General features: G+C 53.8%; 1 protein-coding gene across 1 annotated transcript; it reads right to left on the bottom strand.

The window, feature by feature from the left end:
• Positions 1 to 11277: 11277 nt before the first annotated feature.
• PROCR (protein C receptor) lies at positions 11278 to 16408 on the bottom strand. The gene is made up of 4 exons (XM_084638827.1): positions 16160 to 16408; positions 15237 to 15476; positions 13047 to 13328; positions 11278 to 12760 (listed from the first exon to the last, which is right to left on the bottom strand). The coding sequence occupies exons 1-4, from the start codon at positions 16212 to 16214 to the stop codon at positions 12648 to 12650; spliced, it is 690 nt and encodes a 229-aa protein (XP_084494953.1). The 5' UTR covers positions 16215 to 16408; the 3' UTR covers positions 11278 to 12647.
• Between the last annotated feature and the right edge of the window lie 386 nt (positions 16409 to 16794).

The following is a 16794-nucleotide window of genomic DNA, read 5'->3' as shown; positions in this document are numbered from 1 at the left end:
CCTATCGCTCCTGGATGCGCTGCCCTGCAGTGACTCTAGAGACTGGTGCAGCACAATGTTGCAGGAGCAAGGTGAGCTCTCAATCTACCTTAGGGTGACCAGACGTCCCGATTTTATTGGGAATGTCCCGATTTTAGGGGACTTGTCCCACGTCCCGACCTTCATCAGTCGGGACACCCTTTGTTCCGATATCGGGACCCTCCGGACCGGACTGCTCACCACTTCCTGGGGCAGCTCCTGGCACCCGCCCGCCGGCAGGATTGCCGCATGCTGCAGGGCCACGGCTTGCAGGCGCCGGGAGCAGGCAGAGAGCCCTCCGCACCCCCCCACCCGACCCGACCCTAGGAGCCAGAGGGACCTGCCAGCCAGATGCTTCCTGGGACAGGAGCTGCCCCAGGTAAGCACCGCCAGGACTCCCCACCTCGCCCCCTGGCAGGTCCCTCTGGCTCTTAGGGTGGGGGGGCTCTCCATGATGCCAGCGCCTGCAAGCCCCACTCTGTGGCTCCGGCAGCTCCCATCGGTGCTTTTCCCAGCCAATGGGAGCCAGAGAGCTCATGGTTGAGGCGGGCGCAGCACGTGGAGAGTCTGGAGTCTCCCCTAGCTGCTCTGACCCTAGGAGCCAGAGACCTCCCAGGAGGGCTGGTGAGTGCGGCCAAGGAAGGGGGCAGGGTCTGATGATGAGTGTCTGGAAGGTGTGTGGAGGGAGTTAGGCAGTGGGGGAGGTTTGTGTGTTTTGGGGTGCCTGTTGGGGGGTGCTGGAAAGTGGGGGAGATGTGTGTGTCAGGGCACTGGGCAGTGGGGGTCTGTGTGGGGCATTGTTTAGTTGTGGTGGGGCTGTGGGGAAGGGCACTGGGAGGGAGGGAGGGGAAATCTGTGTGTATTGGGAAACTAGTGAGTGGGGGGGTTCTGTGTGGGGAGCTGGGCAGCTATGGTGGGGCTGTGGGCAGGGGGGCGCTGGGTGGGTGGGGGGGGGTGTGCACAGCACTGTGCATTTGTGATGTAAAGGTTGTAGGGGGGCCCTGGGCATAGTGGATCCAGGGGGTGCTGGGCAGGGGAGCTGTATGGTGCAGCATGGGCCCACCTGCAACAGGAAGGGGCATGCTGGTAGCACAAGGCCAGGCGGACCAATGTGCCTCTGGCTCTGGTCGGGGCTGTGCACCTGTGTCCGTCTCTTCCCGCCCCTCTCATCCCCCCCCCCCCCCCCTCCCCGGCGCCGCTCGCCCAATGTGTCCTGATATTTCACTCTTGCAATCTGGTCGCCCTAATCTACCTTGGAGGTGGGGGGCTTGGGCTTCAGCACTGGGGTGGTTGGGTGGCAAGCTTCACCGGCGGGACTTTGGGAGCCAGGCTGTGGGACTTCAGGCTCCCTCTGGCCCCTTGGTCTGTCCACTGGTCCCAGGCTCCTGCCGCTATGTGACGGGAGCCAGCCCTGGGTGCCGACCCCTGGTGCTGGCTGTGCAGCAGCGGGCTCCCAACACCTGACTTCTGCTACACAGCCCCTGGCTCTGACCACACAGTAGCATGCGCTGACCACCAGCTCTGGCCGTGCAGGTTCTCCACCCCACCTCACATCGTCCTGGGCTCCCACTGCCTTCTCTTCCCCGCCCCTCTTCAGGGCTTAATTTGTCCTGGGGCTCGCTGAGAAAAGTGATATTAACAAGCATACAAGTATCACTTTTTCCAGCAGACTTACAAGCTGGCTGGGAAGCTGTAATAAGTGATGTGTGTATGTTTGTTAGTATCACTTATCACAGCCTCCCAGCTAGCTACTAAGGGTATGTCTACGCTACAAAATTAGGTCGAATTTATAGAAGTCAGTTTTTTAGAAATCCTTTTTAAATAGTCGATTGTGTGTGTCCCCACACAAAATGCTCTAAGTGCATTAACTCGGCAGAGTGCTTCCACAGTACCGAGGCTAGCGTCGACTTCCAGAGTGTTGCACTGTGGGTAGCTATCCCACAGTTCCCTTAGTCTCCGCTGCCCATTGGAATTCTGGGTTGAGATCCCAATGCCTGATGGGACAAAAAACATTGTTGCCGGTGGTTCTGGATACATGTCATCAGGCCCTCCCCTCCCTCCCTCCCTCTGTGAAAGCAATGGCAGACAATCGTTTCGCGCCTTTTTTCCTGAGTTACCTGTGCAGACGCCATACCACGGCAAGCATGGAGCACGCTCAGCTCACTGTCACCGTATGTCTCCTGGGTGCTGGCAGACGCGGTACTGCATTGCTACACAGCAGTAGCAACCCATTGCCTTGTAGCAGCAGACAGTACAATAGAACTGGTAGCCATCATCGTCATGTCCGAGGTGCTCCTGGCTGTGTCAGCCAGGAGCGCCTGGGCAGACATGGGTGCAGGGACTACATTAGGAGTGAGTCGACTAGGTCACTCTCTTTAGTCCTGCAGGCAGTCCTATTGTACCATCTTTTGCCAGGCAAGCAGGAGATGAGGATGGCTAGCAGTCCTATTGTGCCGTCTTGTGCCAAGCAGCCAAGAGATGTGTATGGCTTGCAGTCCTTCTGCACTGTCTGCTGCCAGCCAAAGATCTAAAAGATAGATGGAGTGGATCAAAACAAGCAATAGACTAGATTTGTTTTGTACTCATTTGCTCCCCCCTCCCTCTCTCCGTGAAGTCCTGCCTGAAATACTCCTTGATGTAAAGCCACCCCCTTTGTTGATTTTAATTCCCTGTAAGCCAACCCTGTAAGCCATGTCGTCAGTCGCCCCTCCCTCCATCAGAGCAAGGGCAGACAATCGTTCCGCGCCTTTTTTCTGTGCGGATGCCATACCATGGCAAGCATGGAGCCCGCTCAGCTCACTTTGGCAATTAGGAGCACATTAAACACCACACGCATTATCCAGCAGTATATGCAGGACCAGAACCTGGCAAAGCGATACCGGGCGAGGAGGCGACGTCAGCGCGGCGACGTGAGTGATGAGGACATGGACACAGACTTCTCTCAAAGCATGGGCCTTGCCATTGTGGGCATCAGGGTGCTAATGGGACAGGTTCATGCCATGGAACACCGATTCTGGGCCCGGGAAACAAGCACAGACTGGTGGGACCGCATAGTGTTGCAGGTCTGGGACGATTCCCAGTGGCTGCAAAACTTTCACATGCGTAAGGGCACTTTCATGGAACTTTGTGACTTGCTTTCCCCTGCCCTGAAACGCATGAATACCAAGGTGAGAGCAGCCCTCACAGTTGAGAAGCGAGTGGCGATAGCCCTGTGGAAGCTTGCAATGCCAGACAGCTACTGGTCAGTCAGGAATCAATTTGGAGTGGGCAAATCTGCTGTGGGGGCTGCTGTGATGCAAGTACCCAACGCAATCAAAGATCTGCTGATGTCAAAGGTAGTGACCCTGGGAAATGTGCAGGTCATAGTGGATGGCTTTGCTGCAATGGGATTCTTTAAAAAAATCTTTAAAAAAGGGAAGAAGGAGGATCCTGGGAACTACAGGCCAGTCAGCCTCACCTCAGTCCCTGGAAAAATCATGGAGCAGGTCCTCAAAGAATCAATCCTGAAGCACTTGCATGAGAGGAAAGTGATCAGGAACAGCCAGCATGGATTCACCAAGGGAAGGTCATGCCTGACTAATCTAATCGCCTTTTATGATGAGATTACTGGTTCTGTGGATGAAGGGAAAGCAGTGGATGTATTGTTTCTTGACTTTAGCAAAGCTTTTGACACGGTCTCCCACAGTATTCTTGTCAGCAAGTTAAGGAAGTATGGGCTAGATGAATGCACTATAAGGTGGGTAGAAAGCTGGCTAGATTGTCGGGCTCAACGGGTAGTGATCAATGGCTCCATGTCTAGTTGGCAGCCGGTATCAAGTGGAGTGCCCCAAGGGTCGGTCCTGGGGCCGGTTTTGTTCAATATCTTCATAAATGATCTGGAGGATGGTGTGGATTGCACTCTCAGCAAATTTGCGGATGATACTAAACTGGGAGGAGCGGTAGATACGCTGGAGGGGAGGGATAGGATACAGAAGGACCTAGACAAATTGGAGGATTGGGCCAAAAGAAATCTGATGAGGTTCAATAAGGATAAGTGCAGGGTCCTGCACTTAGGAGGGAAGAACCCAATGCACAGCTACAGACTAGGGACCGAATGGCTAGGCAGCAGTTCTGCGGAAAAGGACCTAGGGGTGACAGTGGACGAGAAGCTGGATATGAGTCAGCAGTGTGCCCTTGTTGCCAAGAAGGCCAATGGCATTTTGGGATGTATAAGTAGGGGCATAGCGAGCAGATCGAGGGACGTGATCGTTCCCCTCTATTCGACATTGGTGAGGCCTCATCTGGAGTACTGTGTCCAGTTTTGGGCCCCACACTACAAGAAGGATGTGGAAAAATTGGAGAGAGTCCAGCGAAGGGCAACAAAAATGATTAGGGGTCTGGAACACATGACTTATGAGGAGAGGCTGAGGGAGCTGGGATTGTTTAGCCTGCAGAACAGAAGAATGAGGGGGGATTTGATAACTGCTTTCAACTACCTGAAAGGGGGTTCCAAAGAGGATGGCTCTAGACTGTTCTCAATGGTAGCAGATGACAGAACGAGGAGTAATGGTCTCAAGTTGCAGTGGGGGAGGTTTAGATTGGATATTAGGAAAAACTTTTTCACTAAGAGGGTGGTGAAACATTGGAATGCGTTACCTAGGGAGGTGGTAGAATCTCCTTCCTTAGAGGTTTTTAAGGTCAGGCTTGACAAAGCCCTGGCTGGGATGATTTAACTGGGAATTGGTCCTGCTTCAAGCAGGGGGTTGGACTAGATGACCTTCTGGGGTCCCTTCCAACCCTGATATTCTTTGATTCTATGATTCCCTAACTGTGGTGGGGCCATAGACGGAACCCATATCCCTATCTTGGCACCGGAGCACCAAGCTGGCGAGTACATAAACCGCAAGGGGTACTTTCCAATGGTGCTGCAAGCACTGGTAGATCACAAGGGACGTTTCACCAACATCAACGTGGGATGGCCGGGAAAGGTACATGACGCTTGCATCTTCAGGAACTCTGGTCTGTTTCAAAAGCTGCAGGAAGGAACTTTATTCCCAGACCAGAAAATAACTGTTGGGGATGTTGAAATGCCAATAGTTATCCTTGGGGACCCAGCCTACCCCTTAATGCCATGGCTCATGAAGCCATACACAGGCACCCTGGACAGTAGTCAGGAGCTGTTCAACTATAGGCTGAGCAAGTGCAGATTGGTGGTAGAATGTGCATTTGGATGTTTAAAAGCGCGCTGGCGCAGTTTACTGGCTTGGTTAGACCTCAGCGAAACCACTATTCCCACTGTTGTTACTGCTTGCTGTGCGCTCCACAATATCTGTGAGAGTAAGGGGGAGACGTTTATGGCGGGGTGGGAGGTTGAGGCAAATAGCCTGGCTGCTGGTTTTGCACAGCCAGACACCAGGGCGGTTAGAAGAGCACAGGAGGGCGCAGTGCGCATCAGAGAAGCTTTGAAAACCACTTTCATGACTGGACAGGCTACAGTATGAAAGTTCTGTTTGTTTCTCCTTGATGAAACCCCCTGCCCTTTGGTTCACACTACTTCCCTGTAAACTAACCACCCTCCCCACCTCCCTTCAATCACCACTTGCAGAGGCAATAAAGTCATTGTTGCTTCACATTTGTGCATTCTTTATTCATTCATCACACAAATAGGGGGATAACTACCAGGGTAGCCCAGGTGGGGGTGGTGGAGGAGAGAAGCACCAGGAGGGGTGGTGGAGGAGGGAAGGACAAGGCCACACAGCATTTTAAAAGTTTACAATTTTAAAACTTATTGAATGCCAGCCTTCTGTTGCTTGGGCAATCCTCTGGGGTGGAGTGGCTGGGTGGCCAGAGGTCCCCCCCACTGCGTTCTTGGGTGCCTGGGTGAGGAGGCTATGGAACTTGGGGAGGAGGGTGGTTGGTTACAGAGGGGCTGTAGCGGTGGTCTGTGCTCCAGCTGCCTTTCCTTGAGCTCAGAGAACATTTCATCACAAGTGTGGTTTTATTGCCTTCTAATCTTCACTAGCCTCTGGGAAGGAGAAGATCCTGTGATCCTTGAAACACATGCAGCTGGTGGAGGGGAAAAAAAAAAGAGACAGTGGTATTTAAAAAGACACATTTTCTAAAACAATGGCTACACTCTTTCATGGTAAACCTTGCTGTTAACATTACATACACAGCACATGTGCTTTCATTCCAATGTCGCATTTTGCCTCCCCTCACTACGTAGCTAGCCCCTCACCCCTCCCCATGGCTAACAGCGGGGAACATTTCTGTTCAGCCATAGGCAAACAGCCCAGCAGGAACAGGCACCTCTGAATGGTGGACGGAATAAGGCTGCCCTCCCCAGAAACCTTTTGCAAAGGCTTTGGGAGTACATCCAGGAGAGCCGCAAATGCCAGGGCAAATTAATCATTAAACATGCTTGCTTTTAAACCATGTATAATATTTTAAAAGGTACACTCACCAGAGGTCCCTTCTCTGCCTGGCATGTCCAGGAGGCAGCCTTGGGTGGGTTCGGAAGGTACTGGCTCCAGGTCCAGGGTGAGAAACAGTTCCTGGCTGTAGGGAAAACCAGTTTCTCCACTTGCTTGCTGTGAGCTATCTACAACTTCATCATCATCATCTTCCTCGTCCCCCAAACCTGCTTCTGTGTTGCCTCCATCTCCATTGAAGGAGTCAAACAACACGGCTGGGGTAGTGGTGGCTGAACCCCCTAAAATGGCATGCAGCTCATCATAGAAGCGGCATGTTTGGGGTTCTGACCCAGAGCGGCCGTTTGCCTCTCTGGTTTTCTGGTAGGCTTGCCTCAGCTCCTTAAGTTTCACGTGGCACTGCTTCGGGTCCCTGTTATGGCCTCTGTCTTTCATGCCCTGGGAGATTTTGACAAATGTTTTGGCGTTTCAAAAACTGGAACGAGTTCTGATAGCACGGATTCCTCTCCCCATACAGCGATCAGGTCCCCTACCTCCCGTTCAGTCCATGCTGGAGCTCTTTTGCGATTCTGGGACTCCATCATGGTCACCTCTGCTGATGAGCTCTGGCCAGCGTAGCAAGCTGCAGGTGACCATGCAAACAGGAAATTGAAATTCAAAAGTTTGCAGGCCTTTTCCTGTCTACCTGGCCAGTGCATCTGAGTTGAGAGTGCTGTCCAGAGCAGTCACAATGGAGCACTCTGGGATAGCTCCCGGCCAATACCGTCTAATTGCATCCACAGTACCACAAATTCGACCCGGCAAGGCCAATTTAAGCGCTAATCCCCTTGTCAGGGGTGGAGTACGGAAATCGATTTTAAGAGCCCTTTAAGTCGAAAAAAAGGGCTTCATCGTGTGGGGTTAAATCGATTTAACGCTGCTAAATTCGACCTCAACTCCTAGTGTAGACCAGGGCTAAGTGTGCTGTGAAAAGTGATATTAATGAACATACACCTTTTCAGAGCATTATTTTTTATTATTGAGTCTGCAAAAAAAAAAAAACTACATAAATAATTACAATGCTGTGGATGTGTATAAGAGCATATTTATTTGGTTTTCCTAAAGTTAATTAAGTATTTTAGGAAAAAGGGTCAGTGTGGCCACCAGCAAGAGTTGCTGGCCACACTCTGTGGTCTAGTGCACAATATAATGACAAATGGTGGAGCTATGCAGAGACCTGTCAACCTCGCTAATTCTCCTGTGTAACCCCTCCACTGGAAGCAGCAAACCATATTAAAAAAAATACCACATCAGACAATGGGCTCGCAACATGATCTGAGTTAATCTTCCCACAAATTTAAGTCCCCCTCTTTCATCTATCCTGGTGCCCCTCCTTCCACTGGACTCAGGCAATGCAAACCTCATTTCGCCAGAAACGGTTATCCCTCTTCCTGGAGGATGGCGAGGGTTGCTCATTCAAGACACACAGGTTTTGCCCAGGGTCAGGGACAGTACATAAGACCCATTTCTGACAGAGATTTCAGCTCAGGATTTTTCACTGTCCTACAGGGAAGCCTGTTTCCATGTGCAATTTATCTCTGCCACCCGGGGGTGAAAGTAAGTCGGGTGACTTACTGGTACGCTGGGGCCAGCTCTGGCCCCCGGAAGGGGTGGGGCCTAAGGCAGAAGGGGCAGGGTTGAGGGGGTCAGAGCCAGCCCCAGCCCACCCTGAAATGTAAGCACCCCCCCAAGCCCCCACCTGGGTAGCAGCAGCAGCAGCCCAGGGCTCCAGGGGCTATTTAAAGGGCCCGGGGCTCCCCTCTTCTACCGCCCTGGCCCTTTAAATAGCCCCTGGAGTAGCAGGGGCTCCAGCTGCAGCTCCGGTCCTTTAAATAGCCGCTGGAGCCCCGCCGCTTCCCCAGGTAGAAGCAGGGGAGCCATGGGCTGTTTAAATAGCCCCCGAAGCCCTGGAGAAGCGGCGGGGCTCCAGCGGCTATTTAAAGGACCAGAGCAGTAGAGGCAGCTGGAGCCCCAGCCCTTTAACTAGCCCCTGGAGCCCCACACCCTACCCTAGGGCTCTGGGGTCTGTTTAAAGGGCCCAGGGCTCCCCTGCTTCTACTGCCCCAGCCCTTTAAATAGCCCCTGGAGCCCTGCAGCCACTACCCCAGGGCTCCAGCAGCGGGGCTCTGGAGGCAATTTAAAGAGCCTGGGGCTCCAGCCACTGCTGGGAGCCCCAGGCCCTTTGAATTGCCCCCTGGGGAAGCCGGGCTGCCCCAGTACGGTGCACCGGCTCTTGCCAGTGCTGGGGCGTACCGGCTTACTTTCACCTCTGCTGCCACCAGTGCTACCCACCCAGTGCAACATTGTGTTCCAGGGTACTCAATACTGTATTGCTGAAATGTTTTGCCTATGACATACTGCGATGCACCCATTATATTCCATGCTGCTAAGAGGAATATATTGGGGAAAAGGAGGGTTGTTGCAAAGGGGAAAGATAGTTCAGTAGGTGGATGATATCTTGGTAGTAAGTGAAACAGAAAAAGAGCATGAAGGGTTAGTGCACCAGTTACTGGGTTGCTGCCAAGCACACACCTTGAAATGTAACCCTTCTAAATCCCAGATCAAACAGAGAGAAGTGCAGTATCTGGGAATTAGACTCTGCACACAGGGGGGAAGATCAGTAGATAAGGACAGAGTGAAGTGTAACCTTCTGATGCTAGTGGATACTATATCCTTGCAGTCTTTTTTGGGGCTCACTAACTTTTGCTGAGAATTTATGGTGAGATATACAGAAAAGGCAGGACCCTTGTATGAGGTGCTTAAAAGGCTGCAATGGATCTGGACAGAAGAAGCAACTAGTGCATGGGAAAGCTTGAAAAGGGGGTTAATGGAAGCATCTGCTTTGGCTGCCCCCAACAAAGACTGGTTGCGTTCTATAGCAGAGCACTAACGGTTCCAGAAAGCAAACTGGGAATCTGTGAGCAAACTGCTCTTGCTGCTTACTGGACACTACGGAAAGCCCAGGGAATTATCAGAGCAAGTAAAGTAATTGTTAAAAGCCATCATGCTCTGGGAAAACTACTAAGTCAGGAAAATGTGTCCAAATTTATCCTAAGTCAGGAAAATTTATTCATTTGAGAGTGGATAAGGCTATATAATGGGTCTTTGCTCTCAGGACAGAAAATGTCCAGTTGCTCACCCTGAAAGAACCTGATCTGTATGGAGTCTGACCCTAACTGGTCAAAAACATGTTTGTGAGCCCCAGGAGGAATCTAAAGCACACCCTGTCTTTATGACAACTCCGGTTGAACAGGTAATTGGGAAAACAATCTGGCTTGTGGATGGTAGCTTATATTATAAAGAAGGAAAGTGAATTACAGGATTCAGTGACAGGAGATAGGCAAATCCTTTCAATACAAGCTAAAGACAGGAGGAACACAGTCTGCAGATGTGTCAGCAGTTGTAGAAGTTTTGGAGAGAATGAAAAACAAACTGAAATAATTATTGGAACTGATTTGGGTTATGTTTATAAAGATACCACCATTTATCTTCCATGGTGGAAAACTATGACTTTTACAGGAACTGATGCATCTGAAATTAATCACAAGATCCTTTGGCACCGAATGGAAGAATTGGCAGCCAATTTTAATAAGTTCAGACTGGTTAAAATAAGATCACACAAAGCAAAAGGTCCATTACAATGGGGAAATGAACAGGCAGATAAGCTTGTAAATGAAGTGGCAATCACTGGTACAATATTGGAAGCTGTGCTCGTGACAGGAACCACCTGGGCACAAGCAAAACCAGAACAAAAAAATGATGAAAACAACCAGGAAGGGTTGCTATTATTACAGGACCTTCAGGCAAAAATTGTGTTGGTTCAGCAATGGATTGTAGAATGCCATTCAAAGTGGCAGGGCATTCCATTGAAAAAAGAACGAAGCTTAATTATGGCAAAACCAGACAATGAATGGGTTTTAGCAGTCTTAGCAAATGCAACACCTCCCTTTGGGGTGGATACATGGTTCTGTTGTGGGGGGACACCCGAAATTAAAAGAGGCATTGGAAAAACTTAAAAAGATGGGCTGGTAGCCTGGAATGAAAGAGGATTTGGATGTGCATATTGATAGTTGTTTAACTTGTGCAAAACAAGACCCTGCTAGAAGGAAAAGGTGTGGAGAATTAATGCATCAGGCTTTAAAGGGTCCCTTGCAGCGCTTGCAGATGGATTTTGTGGGACCCTTGCCCACCACACCTAGGAAGAATAGATTTATGTTTGTAATTGTGACAGCTTCAGCAAATGGGTGGAAAGAGAATAGTCTGGCAGCTGCAAAAGTGTTAATAGAAATCTTTCCTAAATGGTGTTTATCACACACTATTGACTCTGATAATGGACCAGCTTTCATCGGTCAGGTGTACCAAAGTGGGTACATGGGCCAGTGTTCCCCTACCGTTACACATCCCCTTCCACCCTCAAGCAGGTGGAAAGAATGAACAAGTCCCATGAAACTGAATTATCCAAATGGCAATGAATTGAGAACAAACTGGGACATGGTGCTCCTATTGTATTTTAAATCTTGGCCAGCATATTTACATTTCCCAAAGGAGTCACTCCTCTCTCCTTTAGAATCACAGTTAAAGTAACTGCAGTGTAACAAACATACAACCCCTGTGTTGCCAAGTTTTATGGTTTTATCGGTAGCCTCACAAGACCTGGTGTTTTTCCTAACCACCCTCTTCACTCCTGGAATCCGGAGATTGTGGGAGAACCCAGTTTTCATTTGAAAAACGGAAGTTTCAAGATCACATGGTTGCAGGGACCCACTTGAAAACGTGACCCCGCATGCACCCCTTAGAGAAACGAGACAAGTCAAACGAACCCAGCATTTATTAGAGTTTTAAATCCTGTGCCTTTTTTGCAGCCTGACTCATGCTTTTTAGGGTTGCCAGTTTTGGTTGGAGGTATTCTTGGATGTTTCTTCACATGACATAATCTTTAATTAGATTAATTTTTCACTCCTGGAGAGTCCAGGCCAATCCTGAAGGGTTGGCAACACTGTTTTTTGACCCCTGGGGGTGTGGGATGCTGCATGTCTTCATCCAGCAGGTTCACTGAGCTGCATGGCCTCAACCTCGTTCCTCCAAACGATTGAATCCTCTCTTTGTACTGCAGAGCCCCTCTCTGGTTGGCAAGGAGGCAGGTGGCTCCTGAGCTGATTCAGGGCCACCCCAAGGCAGTGCCAAGAAATTGTTGGCTGTTCACACAGTCCACTCTGGATGTACAACACCGGATTTAGGCTAATAGAGCACAGACTGAACCATCCCTGACCCGGCTGAGCGTAAACCGTGCCAGGCACCCAGATGGCCACGCCCGGTGCCACTGGTTACAACCACCAGTGCCCTCGCTCAGTCAAAGGAGAAGCACTGGGAGCGTCTGTGAGGCCTTGCCTATGAGTCAGGCATGGCTCTCCACCGCTACCAAAGGGGAGGAGCTGGCTGGTGGTCCAGCTGCCCCCTCCTCGCCCAGCGCTAGTGCCTGAGCTTGCCCCTCCTGGCTGGGTGATGCCAGGTTTGTCCCCGGGGGTGTGTTGGCTTCCTCTCTGGCGTGGTCAGACGTGCTTCTTCGCAGCTCAGTGTCAGCTAGCCTGGGTGCTGACACGCCCCCACGCCACGCCACCCTCCCAGTTTCTGGCCCAGAATGGGCAGCCCCGTCCCTCACAGAAATCTGTGTCAATGTAACCGCCCTCACCCCGGACCATGCAAAGGTCCTGGCCGCGTCTCCAACCACATCACCCACCCCAGCAGGGCCGAGGCCCTTGCTGGGAGTACTCCAAACCAGGGCTGGGCAAAGCCCCCCAAGGACGGACAAAGGGCCCAATCCTGCCGTGGCTCCAGGAGGGCTACTTGGTGTCTGAGTCACTGCTTGAGACCCTGGGCTCCGCATAGGGACAGGCGAGGAATGGGAGAGGGCAGCCGGATGGCTACTGGCAGGGGGCCGGGGGTGGCTACAAGAACAGGGTGCGGTGGGAGCAGTGGACAGGTACTGCCCCATATCTGGTCAGGTGCCAGCCAGGTGCATAGCTGTGGAGCAAGTACTTTAGGGGAGGTGATCCACACACAGAGCTGATCAGCGGTGGGGACTGAGCAGCGTTCCCTTCCCCTCGCTGGGGGCAACAGCTGCCGAGTCCCCGCCACGCTGCACCGCAAGGGCTGGGTGGGGGGTGGCCTCCTCTGGTGCCGCTATCTTCGCCCTCCCGTGCAGAGAAAGACTCCTACGGCCAAGGCTGCCAGGGCAAAGGCTCCCAAGGTGATGCCCAGCACCAGAGGAGCGTGCGAACGCCTCTGCTGTCCTTCTGCAAGACACAAGAGGAATGGGCTCAGAGCTGGGCTTCGCTCTCAAGGGCTGCGCACAGTGGGGGCCGGGCCTGGTGCGAGGGACTGATCCAGGTTCCATTCCCATGTTTCCTCTACTTCCCCTGGGCTGGGGGCCCGAAGGGAGCCACTGCCAGTGTGATAGGGGGTTCATATTCCTGCTGTTGGGCAGAGGGCATGGGCTGGCGCAGGGATTGCTGGGCTGCAATACCCTCCCTATGCAGAACCCCTGGGAAACCATGCCCAGCAGTCCCACCCTTCACATACCGGTCCTGGCATCATCCATTTTGCTGTGCTGCCTCATGAACTCCACACACGTCGTCTCCAGGAAGGACTGCAGCTCGGAGGTGGTCTGTGGGTACCGGCTCACCTGGGCATGGGCGAATGTGGCCAGCTTGTCCCCCTCCTTGTGCCCCAATAGTGCCCAGCTGGCATTGGCCGCCCGGAAGCTCAGGAAGTCGTCTCCATTGAGTGCCACCTCGTAGAAGCTGTGGGAGGTGCCATCAGGGGAGAGCTGGCAGCCCAGCTTGCAGCGCAAGTGCAGGGGGTCTGTGAGGGGGCAGAGCCAGAGGGGTCAGGCTGGCATGGCCCAGATGCAGGGGTCAGGAGGGCACATAGAAGGAAGGGACATGGGGGAGCACCCCAACGCCTCCTTGTTTTGCCAGAGCAACCCTCAGGCAGATTGGAGGCATTCAGCAGCACCCTCCCCACTGCTATCTGCTCCCTGGGCTCAGCTCCATCTCCCTGTCCCCTCACTTCTTTCCCCCGATCCCACCCCCACTCCTTTTGCGCTCCCCAGATCTATCCCCCACTTGCTTTCCTTTACCCCTTTTCTCTCCCTTGGCCTGATCCCTCTACCCTCCTCCTTCCCTTGCCATCCCCCACTCCCCCACACCTTCTTTCTCTGCTTCCCCATCTCCAGCATGCTGCCCACCCCACTGGGTGCCACACGCTGCCAGGTAACTGATGTGTCTCTGTTCCCCTTTCGTGGCATGCTCAGAGTCCCGGGAAAGCTGGGTGGCAGCTGCCTTTTTGTTCACCGGGTGGGCGCAGCCTGGAGCCAGGAGACACTCACACAGTGCTTGCTCACAGAGCCGTGACTCTGGCCCACCTGGCTGTTTCCTTTTGGCCAAGATCTAAGTCACTGCTGTTGATAGGCTATGGCAGCTCTTGGGGCCAAGCAGGGAATGGGGCCAAACTGAAAAATGTGACAAAAAATCCGGTTGGATCTGAACCAAAACCAATTTGCTCCTGGAATCAAACAACGCAGGGGAAAAGGTTGTTTCAAAGGGATCGAGTTGGCTCAAAACCCATTTTCCCCCTAAATGTTTTGTTTTGAGCCGGCCAGTTCAAGTGTTTCTCACCCTTGTTTTGGGGTTGTTTTTTTTTGAACGGGCCACATTTAAACTCAAAACGGTGTTGGGAGTAGAAAAGTGGTGATGTAACGTTTCAGTCTGAACGAAACACAAAATTTCAAGCCGAAATTATTTGAGGTTTTGGCAGGGCCGGCTCTAGGCACCAGCAAAACAAGCAGGTGCTTGGGGCTGCACATTTCTAGGGGCGGCATTCCGGCGCCGGCCATGCCGCCCCTAGAAATGTGCCCCCGCCGCCCCAGCTCGCCTCCGCCTGCTCCCCTGAGCGCCCCGCCACCACCGCTCCTCCCCCGTCCCATCCTCCCTCCCAGGCTTGCCCCGCACCAAACCACTGTTTGGCGCGGCAAGCGTGGGAGGGAGGGAGGAGAAGCCGTGCGGCAGCGGTGATGGAGCGGAGGCGAGCTGGGGCAGGAAGCGGTTTCTCTATCCCCCTCCCCATTTACTTCCCGCGCTCCCCTCCTCTCCGCCTGCTCCCCTGAACGCGCTGCCTCTCCCTCGCCTGAGAGGGAGGCGGGAGAAGCGGAGCGGCGGCGTATTCGGGGACCAGGTGGAGCGGAGGGGAGCTGTTGCAGGAGCGGGGAGCCACAGGAAGCAATGGAGGGGGAATGCAGCACGCTCGGGGGAGGAGGCAGGCCGGGATTTGGGGAAGGGGTGGAGCCGGGGGCAGGGGGCACGAAAAAACGTGGGGGCGGCCAAAATGTTTTTTTGCTTGGGGCGGCAAAAATCCTGGAGCCGGCCCTGGGTTTTGGACACAAAAATGCATTTTTCAACCAAAACCAATTACTTGAAAAACGTTCACCTGGGAATCCTGGGAAAGAATAACACCCATGCCCCCACTGTGTCTCCCTGCCCACACGATACACACAGTGCGGGGGGCGGGGGGGAGACACAACAGCGCAGCACCCTGCCTGGCTGACCCATCTATGGGTGACAAACTCCACACATGCCCCCCAATGCCATCTGGCTGATGCGAACTCTGTTTCGTCCACTTTGCTGCCCCCCCCCCCTCGGCCATACCATATCACCAGCTCCAGGTGTCACAGGGGCCCATGGCCCCCAGCACCACTCCCGCTCTGGTACTTACACTGCACCTCCCTCTCCTTGGTGATCACCTGCACGAAGGCATGGAAGGAGTGTAAGTAAGTCTGCAGGCTGTTCTCCCTCTCCTGCCACTGCGGCGGGGGCTCCAGCGGGAGCAGCTGGCTGGCATTGAAGCCCTGCAGGCTGTGGGTCAGTACCCCGTTCAGAGTGGCGTTCCCCCAAAATTCAATGGCGCTGCTGTTTGGGAGGTGGGTGAGCTGAATCATGGTGAAGGTGTGCAGGGCTGGGAGGAACAGACACCCAGAGAATCAGAGAGCCAGAAGGCGCTGGGCCACGCACATCCCCCCCAACAGCTGACTTTGGGCTTCCTGCCATACAAAGCCCTCCCTCCCAGGGGGCCTTCCTCCATCACTGCAACAAGGCCCCAGCCTCCCCTGCTGGCGCACTGGCCAGCTGCTCGGGCTCACCCACACTCAGCCATGCATGGGAAAAGAAGCCCACACGGAATTCCTGCAGGAGGGCTCAGCAGCTGCTGGGATTTCCCTGCCTTGCTTCACTCATTGTGGGGCCTCCCTGCCCACCTCCCCTCTCAGGGATCCTGTTCCCTCCCCGGCCCAGCACTGCCAGTCTCTCAGTCATGCTAGCACCGCTGGTATCTCATTGCGGGAGCCGTTTCAGACTGGCTGGCACCAGCCTTTCCTGTGGTGCTTTGAGTGCAGGAAAAGCATTTAAGCTGGGACATGCCCTGCCACTTCCTCTTGTCACAGGGGCTGGAGGGGGATGGGGGCTGTTACAGTGTCTGCAGGGGAAACCTGGCCTGAGACCCCCCCCACCCCATCCCTCGGCCACATCGTTGGGAATCTGACTCTCTCTCAGCTAGGCTGATCAGAGCGAGGGGTTGTCTCCATGGCCAAGCCATCAGAGCCGCATGGGGCCTTGACTAGGGGTGCTGGGGACCCCTCTTACCTGCCCCATCTCCCTGGTGGCAGAGAACACCGACAAGGAGCAGAAGTAGCAGCATTCCCGCGGGCTGGCTGGGGGGCCCAGTCACTGCTCAGTTCTAGCCTGGTGCCCTTGGTGGAGGAGGTGGGAGGTCCCGGAGCCTGGCAGAGCAATGGCAGGGACCCCGTGCCCCATGCCTCTGTGCCGAGCTGTGCAGAGGATATAAATGCAGGGGCAGTGCTGTGGAGCAATCAGGGCCGTGGGAGGGAGCTGGGGCTGGCAGGGATGAAGAGGGCGGGAATGTTAGTCCAGCTTTGTTATTGCAGCTCTGTTCCATTTCCGCAGCTGCTGACACCCCTTCTCTGCCAGCCCAGGGCCTGGCTCCCCTCTGCTGTCCCCACAATGCAGCTGGGCTGGACCCTGGAGCTCACACACCCAGGGCTGATGGCAGGAGGGGAGGAAGTATTCTGGGGCCCTGAGCTCTGGAGACCCCCCTGAATATATGTAATGCGTGAAATGGGGCCCCAGCAAACATGATGTACCAGGACCCGCACCCAGCACTTCCCCCCCAGGGGGGAGTGTTTGTTAACCCCAGCTGCCAGGCCAAGCTCTGATGGGCTGAACAGTGGGGTGGGAGTCAGGACTCCTGGATTCCACTC

This window comes from Lepidochelys olivacea, assembly GCF_965140295.1.
Source record: "Lepidochelys olivacea isolate rLepOli2 genome assembly, chromosome: 9".
Taxonomy (NCBI): Eukaryota; Metazoa; Chordata; order Testudines; family Cheloniidae; genus Lepidochelys; species Lepidochelys olivacea.
This window is presented reverse-complemented; position numbering and strand designations above follow the sequence as displayed.